This window comes from Sebastes umbrosus, chromosome 10 (assembly GCF_015220745.1).
Source record: "Sebastes umbrosus isolate fSebUmb1 chromosome 10, fSebUmb1.pri, whole genome shotgun sequence".
In the NCBI taxonomy this organism is placed as follows: Eukaryota; Metazoa; Chordata; class Actinopteri; order Perciformes; family Sebastidae; genus Sebastes; species Sebastes umbrosus.
In genome coordinates, this window is record NC_051278.1 from 15866037 (window position 1) to 15883273 (window position 17237).

Sequence of the window (17237 nt, forward strand, 5' to 3'; positions counted from 1 at the left end):
TGAAGTAAAAGATCCCAATACTTCTTCCATCACTGCTGGGCAATAGAGAACAAGTTCATGCACAACTCACATGTAACCTAGAATTTAATAGGCCTACTGTACATTGTACAGCCTGCCTTATTGCAAGGCGATGAGAAATATTATCCTATTATTATTTAGTTTGCTACACCTTTCAACATATTCACTGCCTCAATAACTCATGGAGCCACTCTTTGGATTGCAACATAACTATTTCATTTTTAAGAAGATCAAAGGTTGATCAGAGTTCAGAAGCTGTAAAGGTTTTAGTGGTCAGAGTTCAATGTGTCTGCAAACCACAATAGGAACAGGTAACTAGGCTACTTATCCATGTGCATTATATATATTTATCCGTATTTCTGCATATACTGTATCTTCACATCACTCTTTTCTTACAGAAGGGTGATCTCTTCTGGTTTTTGCAAATGATGAAGCTATTGACAGGACCCAGTACAATAGCAATAAGCACTTTTGTTCTTTTCATCATCTCTTGAATAATAACATGCAAGTTCATTTTGATTAATTAATTGCAAAAAATAATTAATTAATGCACTGATCTTTGCAGCCCAAAGTAAAATTCAACTTGTATTTTTCAGGAGCGTGCTATTAAATTATAATTCCTGCATCACTCAATGACCAGACGTAACAATGACATGGAAGCTACAAAACCCAGACACCTGATGTTCTATTCAATGTGATTGTTTTTTCACTGGGGTATAAAGTAGAATTTTATTATCTTTTCTTTTATTGTGTTCAAAGTCCTCCCATTATTATGGCATATAATGCCCCCATCTTATGGCATATGTCTGCACCACAATGAGTGCAAAGGTCAGAACCATAGTGCCATTACAGTATCCGAATGATTATATGGCCAGAGAGCTATAAAACAAAAAGGGGATTTAAAAAGGAGAAGTTAGGGAGACGAGATGTGTTGAGGGAGGATTCATATCATAAGGGAACTGAAACCCTCTATTTCAAGATGACTGTGTAAAAACATACGCATTAACTGCTTCTGTCTTCCAAATACATCAACATTTGCACTTTTGTGGTTTCAAAGAAAAGTTGAAATCCCTTCTGATAGACTGAAATCTTTAATCCTGATAAAATAGAACTCAAAACAAATACAAAATTAAGTTTCACACATTTATTAATAGTTTTTCTTTCATAACTTCTCTCCAAGGAATCATTATTCGCCACATTGAGATATTCAAAGCAGTGGCATCAGAAAAAGACGTGTCCAGCAGAAAACTGTCAATGTGTCACATGATGATACTGTATCCTTCCCTCTGTAGACAAGTAGAGCATAGCCATGCAGGCTTAGCGTGTGACTAAATCATTATCTTAGGTTTAATAGTTCAGTAGTAAAGCAGGACTCTGCTCTGTTCTGTTCTGCATCAGCTCTTACTGAGCTCTCTGGATGTATCACACATTTGTTCGGTGAATCGGACATGGAAGTTTGGAAAGAACGAGGACGCCGTCAGGATGATCTAGAACATGATCGCAAACTTCCCCTCCTGCTGCATCGTGCTGGACGCAGAAGGAAAGCCTGCATCCTGGATCCTGACCTACGTGACATGTGCAGTGGGCATGTTGTACACTCAGAGGGAGAAACTACGCCAAAGGTCAGCATCAGGGCCAAGATACTCCACGCCGTGGTTTACCCAGTGTACTGCTTCCTAGAGGAGGAGAACTAGGGCTCTTTAAAAGCCTCATATAGGGAAGCCGGGTTTGGATTCAATGATTTTTAAATAGCTCAAAGAAGACGTCCCCTAATATGATAAGTTGCTCCCAGGATAGAAAAGGTACAAGAATTTCGGCTTAAAATGTGTATGTTTTACACTCCTGCTGCATGGGGAGCATGTTCCATTTTCAGTTCAGGTTCATTTGCCTCAAACTGCTTCATGGACATGCCCCGACACACCTCTCTTCACACGTCTCATCTCTTTTCCACAAAAGCACTCGATGCATGACTGGATCTGAGATGAAAAGAAGAAAAATCTTAATGTAAATGATGTGCATATTGGAAAATGATGTTCTCATTATGTATATATACAGTACATACTACATTACTGCACAACCTGTTTACATTACAGTTTATACATGTTACTATTACCCACCAGGCTAACACAGTATAGTATATTTAATTTTATATTATATTTAATTCCTATATATTAGCTGCTGCACTATTTAATGCCTTAGATTCTAATTTGATTTGTTACACTTTTTCTGTATACATATATTTTTTTATATATATCTGTAAGTGCACAGATGGAGGGAGATTTAAGGATTTCATTGTCAACGACTACTTGCTGAAGTTAAAGTTGAACTTGAAATTTTAGTTGTCAGAGTATTTATTATCCATACTGCTCTGGTGTAAATCAAATTAATACTTGTGGTAGAGCTTGGCCAAACCGATTATTCGGCGCCGATAGCTAGGATATGCTCCAGATTTATAAAAAAATTAAGTGGGAATGGAATTTAAATTATTTTGAAATGGATATAGAACACTGTTCTGACTGATTTACCTTTGGCCTGTGAAGTCTTCGAGACGAATCAGCCACTTTTTCCAGTACTCCAACATCAGCTCTGAGCTCAACTCATGAGCATGGGCGGGTGAGCCATCCTTGTAGGCTACTACAATGAGTCCATGTCCAACCTGCAGTGAGAAGAGATCAGTAGCAGACAGACAGAAAGATTTAATATGTGGAAATCTAAATGCACATCATTACCATGTTTTCTGGGATTGTCCCGTGATTCAAGATTTTTGGAGAGGGATTCATAATGCCTGACAAGATATTTTCAGTTGTCATGTACTCCTGGAGAGTAAGGCCTTATTTTTTGGATGTATGCCTCAAGAATGGCTGAAAAGAGACAAATATTTATTAAATATATTGCTGGTAGCTGGTAGAAAGGCTCTTACGAGGAAGTGGTTGTCACAGGAGAGCCCAACTTTAAATGCATGGATGGACATTTACAACATGGAGAGGATAAAAGCATATGTTAACCATAAATTGGAATTATTTGTGTCACGCTGGAACTGGTTTAACTATGTAACAGCCCACAGGCCAAATTTTTATTTTTGCAAATCTATCAGGTACAGGTGACTTTATTTGTACCCGTAGGTAGATTTGTTTTGCAGCAAAAATAGAGGATGGCATCCGTATTGACATTAAGGTAGAGCACAAACAAGAGACAGACACACCAAAAACATGACAAAGAGTACTCAAAGGCTTACTGGGATCAGGACCCAGCAAAAAGAAAAATGAACAATGAACAAATGAACAATTGCAACTGGAACAAAGCTGTTCCTGTAGCGCTTTGTTCTACACCTTGGAACCCTAAACCTCCAACCAGATGGGAGAAGCTGGAACTCATCAGACAGAGGATGAGAGTCATCGTGTGAGATGTAGCTGGCTATCCGCTGTAACTGCCTGGTATACAGGGACTCTAAGCTCAGATGGGACTCACCAATCAGCTGACTGGACCATTTAACGATCTGACTCAGTCTATTTCTGTCCTTCAGAGGCATATTACCAAACCATGACACTCGTGAAAAGGATAAAACAGACTCAATAAAAGCACGATAAAATAATATCATCATGGTTTTTCCGATGTGGAAGTAGGACAGCTTCTTATGATTGTATGGTGATGAAAAGATTTGTTCATAGTTTTAACTGGTTAGTTTTTCTATATATAACAATTCTTAAAATGTGGCACTTTAGACAGACATAGGTGGGTGATGTATATATACAAGGTCTGTAACTCATTTCATGGAAGTATGTTTGTTGCGAAGTGTCAATAAAAAATAGAATAAAAAAAACAAAAAAAGTGTTTTTATGTTGTTTTTTTGCTATAATTTGTATTTTAAGTAAGGACTCTGACTTCAGGCTGAGAGAAAGTTAAACAATCTGGGTGAAAAGCAGAGAATCAATAGATCATCACATCGTTTATCTCAGTAGATTCACCTGGTATTTGTAGTTGTCGTCATTGTTCAAAGCCCCGGCGTAGGCTGCCACCTGAATAGGGTTGTCATATGTGTTGCTCAGGAATGGTTTGGGCTTCTCTGAAGTCTTCCAGTCAATCACACACAGTACACCCCTGCAGACAAAAAAAAAAACATGCAGTCAAGAAGTCAAGTCTGGTATGGAAAAAAGTACCTTTAGTCTGCAAATCTGAATATTTACCTGTAGCGAGCAACACAATCCACAATTCCCAGATAGTTCAGTGTGTTGTGTTGCACGGTGCTTTCAGTAGCTCTCACTGCTCTGACATCCTCCAGTACATGAGAGATGCTCTCCATGTATCCCCGTACCTCAGGTGGATGCTCCTCAGGTGTCTCCTTGTTCTTCAATGTTGCACCTGATGTCAAGATGTCCTCCAAAGCTGAATGGAAAAGCCTCCCTTGCCTGAATAAATCTGATTGAATACAACAACTTTTAGTTACTTTTCAGTTTCTCTTACCACACATAATTCAATAGAATAGAATAGAAAGCTTTATTGTCATTGTATTAAATACAACGAGTTTCACAGTTGCCAGTTCTGGTCAGTGCTTTAAAACAAATACTTGACAAGACTAAACGAGGCAGATAAAACATATAACAGGTAAAACACACACAGTTATAAAGCAAATAAAACAGGTAAAGTAGATGTAATAAATAAATATAAACAGAAGTGTTACACTAGAAGTATAAAATGTAAAAAATAGATGTAATGTAAACAGAGGTAATTGCACTCGTAAAATAGGTAGGGTAGATGTAATAAATATATATAAACAGAAGTGTTACACTAGAGTTATAAAATATAAAAATAGATGTAAACAGAGGTAATTGCACTTGTAAAATAGGTAGAGTATATGTAATAAATAAATATAAACAGAAGTGTTACACTAGGGGTATAAAATATAAAAATAGATGTAATGTATTCAGAGGTAATTGCACTTGTAAAACAGGTAAAGTAGATGTAATAAATAAATATAAACAGAAGTGTTACACTAGAGGTATAAAATATAAAATAGATTTAATGTAAACAGAGGTAATTGCACTTGTAAAATAGGTAGAGTATGTGTAATAAATAAATATAAACAGAAGTGTTACACTAGGGGTATAAAATATAAAAATAGATGTAATGTATTCAGAGGTAATTGCACTTGTAAAACAGGTAAAGTAGATGTAATAAATAAATATAAACAGAAGTGTTACACTAGAGGTATAAAATATAAAATAGATGTAATGTAAACAGAGGTAATTGCACTTGTAAAATAGGTAGGGTACATGTAATAAATAAATATAAACAGAAGTGTTACACTAGAAGTATAAAATATAAAATAGATGCAACAAATAAATAATATGTAATAAATAAAATGTAAACAAAGGTAGTTGCACTTGAGGTATATATTGCATCAAAGGATATATTGCACGGACAAATGTATTTCACATTCAGTGTATTAATAGTGCACAGATGTATTGTTAGTTAATTACATTGATGTAACAACACTTACTCTGACTGTATTCTCTGAAGCCTTCCTCTCCAAGCTGTGCAATCATCCTCCTCTTCCACCTCTCCAGGTAGAAGATCTGCTCTGGGGAGAGGGTCTGCTGAATGATCCGGGTCACACTGGGAACCAAAGACCTGCCTTCACCCCTGTTCAACACAATCCTGGTTGGAGGTCCTCCTGACTCTGGCTCCTCTGTTTCTAGGGTCCCTTCCTCGCTGTGTAAGAAGGGATGCAGGGTTTTGGGTACCCTCCTCTCTGCTCTAGAGGATGGAGCTTGACCTTTGACAACAGGTCCATAAACCTGCTCGTCCTCTGCTTGGAGGGTCTCTGGAGTCTGGGAGCTGACCCTGGAGGACATGACTGACTTCACCAGAGAAGAGTAGCGCTCACTGTCCACTGAGCTGTACGGACTGGGTCTCTTTGAGGATGATAGTTGCTGACAAGCAGAGAAGTTTCTCACAGAGAGGGAGGCGCATGGAGGCACAATGATGCCCATAACACACACTGCTCGTTTAATAACCAACATTGTGACGACTTTCACACAACAGAAACCCACTAGATAACTAACTACATATACGTACAGTTGTTTCAGTGTTTTTATGGTAACTTAACTGTTATATTTAAAGTGTTTAGCTTCATTTTGGTGATGGTACTTGCCCCAACACGTTCCAGCAGAGTAACTCGCCCTAGCAACTGTTTCTAGACGACGCGCTTCTGCTGTTACACACACTTCCGACTAGTGATGGGAATTCCGTCTCTTTTTAGTGAGTCAGATCTTTTGGCTCAGCTCCCCAAAGAAGAGCCGGCTCTTTCGGCTCTTCATTTTATCACTTCTGCCTTTTTATAATTCAGCCAAATTTAGTGCTTTTTTTTAATTTTTGATCAGTATGTTTGCGCAAATAGGGTTAAGGTTAGGGTTAGGGTTAGGAGGACGGTCTGCAGGGTGGATAATAATGCACTATACTCACTTTTAAAGGGACTATTTGTAACTTTTTAAGCGTATAAATGTAGCGGGTCGGCACACATGCGCGCTCGCATATGCGCGTTCGCGTGTAGCCGATGTACCCTCCTCCTCTGCCTGCTCGCCTTCACTCAGACAGCTCAGCTCGCTCCACCTCTAGACGTGAACGCGCGCTCACTACACACTGCAGAAGAGTTAGTTTAGCTCTGAGAATATCTAGTGAATGCACAGGGGACGTTTGTGCAGAAATAACTGCTGCAGCTCCTCCAGACCAACAGAGGTTTTCCGTGTCTTGTGAAGTGACGGAGCTCTACAGAGATTTACGTTGTCTTCTCGTTACCGACCGGGTGCCGGTGTCTCCTCTGCTCTCTCCGGCTGCGGGCGGAGAGAGCAGGGAGACACGCTGGAGAGCCCCGCTGCCTCAGCCTGCACTTAGGCAGGAAAAGCCAACACTAGGATCAGATCTAAATCATGTTCATGGAGAGACCTTCGTCTGGTCAGCTAACATTACTGCCAAGCAGCTGAAATATAGAGTGATGTTGTGGTTTTAGCTGACATGTGTCGCCTCACTGTTTTGAGCGATGCTCGTTCAGGTATATTGAGAGCGAGCAAGCGCGAGCCCGACGCTGACTTTCGTTGACTTCACAGCCACAGGTGTCGCTGTTAAGAAGCATTTCTGAAAGTTACAAATAGTCCCTTTAACAGTCTCTTCTGCACTATATTCACTTGTTTTTAATAGTTGTGTATCACAGCTGTTACCCTGCACTAAATTCAGTTTTAACAGTTTTCTTCATCTCCTTGTATTTTTATATCTGGTATATTTTTTTGTACTTTGTATTTTGCACTAATAACTTTTTTACTGCCTTTTTACTAACATGTTTTGCACTATGGAACTGTGATGCTGGAAACTTGAACATCCCTCGGGATCAATAAAGTTACTATCTATATATCTATCTATCTATCTATATCACTTAAATTATTCAATATAATTATAAGAAACCTTATAATTTCCAGAATATCATAATTTTACATGCTGCTTCATTTCTGACTGTCACTCATCTCACGTGTGTATCATTGAAATACGTCCGTGTGGTGAGCCGGAGGTACTCAGTTTAGTTTAGTTACTTTCATTTACCTTTTGTTGTTTATTATGCCTTATCTGTCGTTTACCCAATGATAACAAAATGTAATGTTTAAAAAGAAGTTATCTGAAAGATTTCTATATTAAATCACAAGAATAGAATATGTGATATGAGTGACTGGGTTAACAACCAATCACAGCATTTGTAGATTCGACGTCGTCCAATCAGATTCTCTTAGAGGCGGGACTTAATACGTCATCAGCAGGATGGGGGCGACGGTTTGACAGCAACGTCAGGAGGCTAACAGTCAGCAGAGGAGAAGCTTCCTGTGTGTAGTCTGTTATTTGGATCGTTGGCCTGTTCACGTCGATATCATGACATCCACCATAGACGAAAGTAATAAAGAAAAGGTGAGTTAAATATGTCTAAAGGCAGCCCAGGTAGCGTTGAGCTGGCTAACATTAACAGTAGCTCTCTGGCTAAGCTACGTTACTGAAGCTAACTTGTGTTGTTGTTGTCTGAGCTAAAGCTAAAGCGAGCTAACGATCTGCTGATAAAGCTAATCAATAAGTGGGTCACTTCAGTGTTAAACTAGTGGTGTCTAACTGCTTTTATGCAGGAGAAAGTGTGTTTGATAGTGTTACCTAAAACATGCAACAAAACATAATGTAAAAGTGACAGTAAAGTAACCTAATGTTAAAGTTATGTCTTCTTCTTCTACTGCTTTGACTCTATCAAACTGTTTTGCAGCATACTGGCCTGTGACAACTCATTGGACTTGTAGTGAGCTAAAAGTACTCTGACAGGTGTCTAAATAACTTTACTTTTTTTGGCCTTCTTGATTCAACTCTGTAGTAATTTTGGAGCAGTTTTCTAATATTTTGTTCATCCTATTTACATCAATGACTACAAACTACACCCTGTGAACTGACCACGAAGTATCAACACCTCTAAAACAGATACAAACATAAACTGAACATTATATCCTCTGTGATGGGTGTAACTAATAAATTGACAACTGAGTGTAAGGTGTGTGTGTGTGTGTGTGTGTGTGTGTGTGTGTGTGTGTGTATACATTCAACTCTATAGTAATTTTTGGAGCATGTAGTTTTGTGTTGCTAAGAGGAATTTCTAATAAACTGGGAAAAAAAGTTTGGAAACTTGTTTTTGATTATTTCTCTGTTGTTACACTGCTAATTGGCATTGTATTTTACATAGTTGGAAAGCCTTTATTTATTGATCTGTTACAACATTTCACTATAAGTACTTGTATGTGTATATGTGACAAATAAAATCTCTTGAATCTTTAATGGCATAAAGAATAAACATAGTCTTTACCATTTACTCTCTGGCTGATGAATGTATACACACACACACACACACACCTTACACTTAGTTGTCAATTTATTAAGCACACCCATCACAAAGGATATAATGTTCAGTTTGTGTTTTATCTGTTTTAGAGAGGTGTTGATACAACTTCGTGGTCAGTTCACAGGGTGTAGTTTGTAGGAATTGATGTAAATAGGATGAACAAAATAAACTCGGAAAAAAAAGTTTGGAAACTTGTGTTTGGTCGATTATTTCCCTGTTGTTACAATGCTAATTGGCATTGTATTTTACATCGCTGGAAAGCCTGTTTAGCCTGAGCAGGACAGCTGATTATGTGCCCAAGAAAAATTTGCAGATGCAAACACAAACTGAACATTTGATCCTTTTACAACTGAGTGTAAGGTGTGTGTGTGTGTGTGTGTGTGTGTGTGTGTGTGTACATTCATCAGCAAGAGAGTAAATGGTAAAGACTATGTTTTTATTTGTCAAATATACACATACAAGTACGTATAGTGAAATGTTGTAACAGATCAACAAGGGTGTGGAACTAGGCCTTAGGCTGAAGCAGGACTTGAGTCTGTGCCTACTGTTAGATCCAAAACAAACTGTCTCCAGACCTTTTACCCAACACTACACCGACACTTCAATCTCTAAACTCATGGAAGAATGACTTCTAAAGGGCCGCCATGCACGTCTAACATGAACATTTCTCTGACCTGTTTGTATATTGTCAAGCTAGGAAAGACTCCAGACACTGTGGATTTGTATTGCTGTGTTACTGGCTAAGATTTTGCTGATACTGTTAAGTATGTTAATTGTGAATACTGAATGGTTATTGGTATTATTGAACCAATATTCAAAGTATAACAGTCACAAGCTGGGCTTGATTAGTGTCTCCATGCAGTCCCACTTTACAGCTTAAATCGTCAGTACCTCATAGAAACGTCAAAGACGAGGCAACGCTGCAGATAAACTGTTGCATCAAACCAAAATAAAATGAATCAAATGGCATTTATGATATAGTCCAGAATGATGATCAGAGGAGAGACCTGTTGGATATTTCTTGAAAGCCAGATTTAAAACCAAGTGACCATAAACAAAAAAAAAATTGCATTTGTACATGACTAGTGATGTATTTTGTGTGTACACATAAAGTCAGCCAGCTACATTTTTTTTTGATAACCCAGATGTGTTCTTTCTCCTTAGATGCGCTCTGTGTCTGTGGATCTAAACCATGATGCCTCTCTTCTTATTGACATTCCTGACGCACTCTGTGAAAGGGACAAAGTCAAGTTTACTGTCCATACTAAGGTAAAATAAAAATGTGTACCCCAACACATAAACTTACTCATAACCTTAAACATATTCTGTGATGGTATTTGCTGATATGTTGACAGTTTTCTTTACAAAATACTATTAAATTATGTTTGTTCCCAGACCACACTTAGCTCTTTCCAGAAGCCAGATTTCTCTGTTCCCAGGCAGCACGAAGACTTCATCTGGCTACATGACACTCTGAATGAGACGGAGGACTATGCTGGCCTAATAGTAAGTTGGACTACTTTCAGACATGACTCACACATTAAGACCATTTAACCTGTCCTGAATCTTAATCGTTGTCATTCATAGATTCCTCCAGCACCTCCAAAGCCTGACTTTGAGAGCCCAAGAGAGAAGATGCACAAACTGGGGGAAGGTGAAGCCACCATGACCAAGGAGGAGTACACTAAAATGAAGCAGGAGCTGGAGGCGTGAGTGTGACATTCAAACAAAACACCATATATTCCTTTGTATTCTTTAGATACTGTCATGTTAGATCCTTTACAAAAGTCACTGAAATATTGTTACTGTATCTGTTTTATTTTACTTTCAGTGAGTACCTGGCTGTGTTCAAGAAAACTGTCCAAGTGCACGAAGTCTTCCTGCAGAGATTGTCCTCTCACCCCACTTTAAGCAAAGACAGAAACTTCCAGATTTTCTTAGAGTATGACCAGGATGTGAGTTCCACATTATGCTGACTTCCTTTCCTGGGTTGTCAGTTGGAAAAGAGGAAGCAGAGTTTACTGGAGACTTGTGACACATGGCTTACATCCTGCTGAGATCAGCAGTTATCTATGTAGTCTTTTTTGTCAGTCAGTGACTGTGGTGTTTGTTAACAGAACTTGGCTAAGAGTTAAACTCTTTACATATGTAGATACTAGTCTGATAAAAGAGCATAGGCTACATGTATTTGTGGACCATATTGTGACATGATACAAAAACAATGAATTATTGGAACAATCACAAACATTACTTCCCTACTTAGTTCCCAATCACAAACATTACTTCCCTACTTAGTTCCCACAACAACACATAATAAGCTTTAACAAATAAATTATATTCCTCTTATAGGTTTAATATGTACCTTTTGTAATTCTGTCATTTTAGCTCACTGTGAGAAGAAAGAACGCCAAGGAAATGTTTGGAGGATTCTTTAAAAACATGGTGAAGTCAGCTGATGAGGTCCTTATCTCAGGAATAAAGGTGAGGCTCATGCATGATCTGCTTAGATTATACTCATGACGGCATTCAAACGTAACGTCGTAGCCACTTCCCCAATTACCTTTTGCCTGTGTGTTTGTGTCCCACACAGGAAGTGGACGACTTTTTCGAGCAGGAGAAGACATTCCTGCTGGACTACTACAGCAAGATAAAAGATTCCACTGCCAAAGCAGAGAAAATGACCCGCTCGCACAAAAGTATAACAGAGTTTTTACATTACCTCATCAAATTTGATTTTGAGTTGAAAAAGAATAAATTAATTTGTTTAGTTTTGATTGCTAATTTTCGGTTATTACAGATATTGCGGATGATTACATTCATATCTCTGCCACCCTGAACAGTCTCTCTGCCGATGATAGCACAGCAAATAAAAAGTGAGTTTAATATATTATTTAAAGGAACAGTGTGTAACAATTAGGGGGATCTATTAGCAGAAATGTAATATCATATTAATAAGTATGTTTTCTTTAGTTTACAATCACCTGAAAATAAGAATCATTGTGTTCGTTACCTTAGAATGAGCCGTTTATATCTACATAGGGAGCAGGTCCTCTTCTCGGAGCTGGCTGCCATGTTTCTACGGTAACCCAGAACGGACAAACCAAACTCTTAACCTTTTTCTGCTTGGGTCGATAACGCTACTCGCTCCCATCGCCGCCGCTCTCTCTCTCTCTCTTACTTCACTACTCCCTTCCACGTACACACACACTCTCTAAGGACTCTACTCTTACAACAACTGGCTCTAGAGAGGGCCATTCACATTTTCGCATCGGCCACCGTAGCATTCCTACACGCTTGGCACACTGGAGAAGTTGTAATCTGCAACCTCACGGCTAGATTCATCCAGATCCTACACACTGTTCCTTTAATGATTTTTATGCAAAGACATACTTTGTGCAGAGTTTTCCATATTATGGACTTACTTTTTTTTTTTTTTTTTTTTAAATCTCAGGCACCTGGAGAAGTTGTCAGACCTGTTTGAGAAGCTCAGAGTGAGTAGAACTTCAATTACCAACAAACTGAGACGCCTGTTCTGATTTGTACATACAGTGTGGCTGTAGCTACTATGTGTCTTCATTCGTGTCCCTGCAGAAAGTAGAGGGAAGAGTAGCGTCTGACCAGGAGCTGAAACTCACAGAGCTGCTCAGATATTACATGAGAGACATCCAGGCCGCCAAGGTGAGACATGTTTATCTTCTGCACAGATTCACAACATTTATGAAGTTCACATATTGCTGAATTTCAAAAACTATGCGAACAAATACACCCAGACAGAACACTACTCAATGAAATACCAAACACTCTGCTATATGCCACTGATCAGGGCTCAGTGTTAATCCTCATGTCCTTTTATAAGTAAGTTATAGTAAGATTTATGGGAAAAGATGTCGATGATGATTCTAGATGTTCATATTTGTTGTATTCAGCAGAAGGACTAATTGAGTATTTATTCAAATTTAAATAATTGAATTCAAGGAGCAGTAAGAAACCATATTATACAAAACAGAAGAGCATGTATTTCTCAATAACTATCATTTTCTGTCCAGCACATCTTCTGTCTTTTGCAAACATGAAATTGGATGCTTAATGGATTGCTAGATCTCCTGTTAAACTCTCTGGAACATGTCAGGACCTTCTGTACAGGCGAGCCCGGGCTTTAGTTGACTACGAGAACTCGAACAAGGCTTTGGATAAAGCTCGACTGAAGAGCAAGGACATTCCCCAGGCAGAGGAGCACCAGCAGCAGTGCCTGCAGAAATTTGACAAGCTCTCGGAGTCTGGGAAGAAAGGTTTGTGCATCCGTGCAAAAGAGATGCAGGCTCATCCTGTACTTGGTTCTTTGTGTGTAAAACGATATGCACTGCATTAACCGGACACTGTTATCTTCATAGAACTGACCAGTTTCAAGGGCAGGCGTGTTGTGGCCTTCAGGAAGAACCTCATAGAGATGGCTGAGCTGGAGATAAAACATGCCAAGGTGAGCAGCACAATACAGGCAACCAATTGCGTGTTAGCCTACAACTAATAATACTATGTTAAATTCCGTTTATGTCGTTCTACTAGCGCTACTAGCTACTGGCTGATAGCCGGTTGTTTGGGAACAAAGACGTTAATACTATTAATACAGCTAGCAAGAAGCCAGCAGAACCGGATATATCATATGAGCGTGCAGGTCGGTGCAGTCCCGTGGTTCTGATGCACGATCATTATGCTGAGGAAAAAAACTCTGGATTAGTGAACTTTACAACTTTTAGGACATAACAATTTAAATGAAGGCTATTTAAGTGTTTGTACTGAGAAGTTGATTTACCTCAAAAAAGGATCTGCTGATTCACAGACGTCTCTTTATACATCCATGGCTACAGAGTCATTGGCATTTTCAGTCCAAAATGGAGGCAGACCTATTGCAGTAACAGTGCTGACTGATCTAACAGTGTTAATCAACCGCAGGGTGGGTGCTATACGCTTCTGCAGTGACGCTGTGGGTTGGGACGGTGTTATCAGCGGTAACACACGGGGACTCACATGCCCCAACATGCACGTGCGGCCTGACGGGTTACGTAAACAAAGCACAGAGAAGTTCTGATTAAAAACACACAGAGGGAAAGACTTCATTCTCTGCTCAGATAGACATTATTCCTCTATAACTTTACATAGCAAATAGGTGTTTACTGCTATATTAATGCACAAACATTTGCATCAATGCAAAACACTTGCAAACGCATTAGATAGGATACTCAAAAACCTGATTATAACTGGGATACAAGTGTGCGTTTAAATGTTTTATTTTTGTGACATATTGGATGTCCTCATGACATGAGAACAGACTCTATTCTCCATGAGTATTGACACTGTTTCCTCCTGTCTCCACAGAACAATGTGACTCTATTGCAGGGATGCATTGACCTGCTCAAGAGCAACTGACAAGTATTCAAGTATTCCTGTCCTACCATCACCAAGTGACCAGACATAGAAAATGGAAACCCGGCGTCCCCCGGGACCTTGTATGGACATGAATCCAAGCCCCATCTCTGCTCCCACCCATGGGTCTGATGCCACTTTAAAACCCTGCACGAGACCAAGCGTCTTGTAAGCAGAATGTCTTCATGTTTACAGAGTCCCTGTCCTCTGGTCCGCGGTCCATCCTTTTCCATTATTTATGGAAGTCTAACTCGATGTGAATTCCTCTAGAGAACGAGGCTGCCAACATTTAAGGTCTTCCATTACTTTTCAGCACCAATAGAGGTGATTTATCTTTTTTCCCAATTTCTTGTTTTCTTATTTTTACATTCTGCACATAGTAAAAATCTTGCCTTTTTGATCATTTTTTGCCTCCGTAAATTCAAAGCTCTTCTCTCATGTACACTTTTAATTTTTTTAAAAGGCTTAGAGCATGTTTTTTTTTCGCATAGCCATAACCTGAGTTTTATGATTCATATGCTTAACCTTTTGGGGCTTTTTTGTTTGCCATTGGAACAGTTTTACAGAAGCAAAACTAGTGCCTGGAAAAAAATACATCCTCATGGTCTGCATTCCTGGGCTCTGAGATTAGTGTGCTACCAAACCAACCCTCTAGTAAGAAAAACCCCAAACTGACTTATAAGACGAGACCGATCATCTTCAAGTGGTCTAAAAATAGCTGCTCTTCACCTCAGGAATGGACAGTTGGATCGGTCCCCACATTCTTGTTTGTAGGAAGTTGCCTCAAATGCCACAGTTATCAAAGATGCACATTAGATTTCAGAAAGAGGTTGGTGAGGAGAAGAAGTCAAACAGGCTATTTAAGCATCTAGCATTTTTCTCAAAGCAAAATCAACATTAGTAATGACTCTGAATTTGCATTTTCCATTTATTTTCACAAGGCATGCGTAATACCCCTGCGCTACATGTATCACATCCTCAGCAGCTTCTTCACCCCAACCACTTTTCAGTGTAATTATTGTTTTTCATTATTTTGCCCTAAATTCCCCCTTTTATTATTGATGGGGTCTACTGTATCAGACCTGATATATTTACCAGATCCTCTAAACATTCTGTTTATTTAAAGCAGATATAAAAAGAAAAAAGAAAGATGCACTAAGGAGATGAAAAACACTTTAAAATCATGACCAGGCGCAGTGGAGTGTTGAAATGCATTATAGTTTTTTAAGAAATTGAATGTATTTCTATTGGATTCCAACTGTGTGAATTCCTTTACATTTTGCTTTTCTTACAGAACATTAGCATTTTTATAAATTTGTAATAATGGCATTGAATAAATCCTACTTTCCCAAGATTGACCTGTGCCTTTCTGTATTTGTTTTGAGGGTTTGTAGCTTATTTTTAAGCAACAAGTAGCATGTGTATGAAAATGCACTGAATCTGCGACCTATCGTACCACTAGGTGGCGGTATCTATCATCCACTGTATCCAGTTTCCAGTTAGTTTTAGTGTGTTGGCCCTTGAATTTCAATACAGCTGTATGCACATTTGTGTTAAATCCATTGACCACAGTGTGATGGGACCGTATAAGCTTTGAGGAAATGCCAGCGTGCTCATGGGAACCACCATAGCGCACATTTCATGTCCTACTTCACGAGAAGCACTAAGCAACATGGCCTAAAGAAATAATCTGCAGTGACACTACAGCCCATGTGAAACTCTTGCATTACTCGCACACACACAGCGGTGAAAGGTTACACCTAAGTGACAGAATATACTGTACCTGCCCAGGATGGATTTGTCAATATTGACATCACCAGTAGTGCAGTCGCAGTGACCTTGTGTGGTCGATTCACTGATTGGATGAAACCACAGACTAGAGCCAATGAGATCATAACACATTATCAGTGCAAACTGATGAAGTTTGCTAACTGGGATCAGAGCAAACAGTGTTTGAAAGCATGACATTAAATAAGTATTGCTATGATGGATTCAAAGAACAAGGCCCAGACATTAAGATGTCTGTTTTCATTTGCCGTGGTCTAGGCGTTTACTTGCAGAGAGCTTATGTCACGTCCCTGTATGAAAATATGCAGTTACTGATCTGAGTATATCAGTGTGAAACAGAGAAGTATCAGTGCTAAATTTATTCTTTTTCATGTCCCCTTTGTGTAGCTGCTGTGTTATTACGATAAAGAATTTCTTCCGTTTCTTGCTCTAATTGCAGAAATAAAACTTCTGAGGCAATAGTGCACTGTGTAAAATATGTGTGATCTGGTGTAAAGGAACTAATCTGCCTGCTTCAAAGACTTATGGTGCTGACTTTATGAATTTCCTTATCTCCCCCCGGGCACGCTTAGATAATTTGCAGGCTCTTAACGCACGATAAGGAGTACGATTTTGCACATTTTCAGAGCTTTTGGAGACATTATCGGTGACCATTAATAATCAATTCAGCTCTGTCTTTATGATCCCAAATCTTGTAGAATCATCAGTCACACCCTCTTAGACAAGCAGGCCCAGGAAAGGACAGAGCAAATAATAGAGATTTCATGCTGTGTCATGTCATGAAATATAGGTGTTTCAGAGTCTTCTACTTACCACTGTGGCTGAGGTCATGGATAGGTGAACCGTAAACAAATTACTTATGCTGACTGAGCACCTGCCTCATGTCCCACAGCTTTACACTGTTCAACTGAAAGGTCATGATAAATGCAGACAGAAGCCTCGGAGCAGGCCCGGAGGCATGAAGCATGAAGGCCTCCTCAAATAGAAACCGTGTCCTCTGAAGGGACTCACTTTAAAAAAGAAGTGCACCTGCAGGACTTGCTGACATAACTGAACTGTCTGCGTTTCCTCAGTGAAAGAACATGATGCTTCTTCCTGG

General features: G+C 39.1%; 2 protein-coding genes across 3 annotated transcripts; one reads left to right on the plus strand and one right to left on the minus strand.

The window, feature by feature from the left end:
* Window positions 1–1147: 1147 nt before the first annotated feature.
* mgme1 (mitochondrial genome maintenance exonuclease 1) lies at window positions 1148–6221 on the minus strand. Of its 2 annotated transcripts, XM_037782364.1 has the most exons (5): window positions 5516–6219; window positions 4203–4434; window positions 3984–4116; window positions 2544–2674; window positions 1148–1994 (listed from the first exon to the last, which is right to left on the minus strand). In XM_037782364.1, exons 1-5 carry the CDS (start codon window positions 6036–6038, stop codon window positions 1955–1957), a joined length of 1059 nt encoding a protein of 352 aa, XP_037638292.1. In that variant the 5' UTR covers window positions 6039–6219; the 3' UTR covers window positions 1148–1954. The 2 variants fall into 2 exon arrangements, with proteins under 2 accessions (XP_037638292.1, XP_037638293.1); XM_037782365.1 differs by lacking the exons at window positions 1148–1994; window positions 2544–2674 and adding an exon at window positions 2721–2879 and having other exon boundaries at window positions 5516–6221.
* A 1549-nt stretch (window positions 6222–7770) lies between these two features.
* snx5 (sorting nexin 5) lies at window positions 7771–15708 on the plus strand. The gene is made up of 13 exons (XM_037782353.1): window positions 7771–7965; window positions 10094–10198; window positions 10325–10435; window positions 10517–10638; window positions 10761–10884; window positions 11315–11410; window positions 11520–11625; window positions 11727–11802; window positions 12381–12420; window positions 12521–12607; window positions 13059–13218; window positions 13321–13406; window positions 14303–15708. The coding sequence occupies exons 1-13, from the start codon at window positions 7930–7932 to the stop codon at window positions 14351–14353; spliced, it is 1200 nt and encodes a 399-aa protein (XP_037638281.1). The 5' UTR covers window positions 7771–7929; the 3' UTR covers window positions 14354–15708.
* Window positions 15709–17237: the final 1529 nt, after the last annotated feature.

Excerpts from the sequence above, each read along its gene's own strand:
- mgme1 (XM_037782364.1), bottom strand. The coding sequence starts at position 6,038 with ATGTTGGTTATTAAACGAGCAGTGTGTGTTATGGGCATCATTGTGCCT. Across the intron at positions 2,675-3,983 it reads ACGACAACTACAAATACCAG|GTTGGACATGGACTCATTGT; the intron begins GTGAATCTACTG and ends TTCTCACTGCAG. Across the intron at positions 1,995-2,543 it reads GAAGACTTCACAGGCCAAAG|ATCCAGTCATGCATCGAGTG; the intron begins GTAAATCAGTCA and ends TTTTCATCTCAG.
- snx5 (XM_037782353.1), top strand. The coding sequence starts at position 7,930 with ATGACATCCACCATAGACGAAAGTAATAAAGAAAAG. Across the intron at positions 7,966-10,093 it reads ACGAAAGTAATAAAGAAAAG|ATGCGCTCTGTGTCTGTGGA; the intron begins GTGAGTTAAATA and ends CTTTCTCCTTAG. Across the intron at positions 11,626-11,726 it reads AATGACCCGCTCGCACAAAA|ATATTGCGGATGATTACATT; the intron begins GTATAACAGAGT and ends CGGTTATTACAG.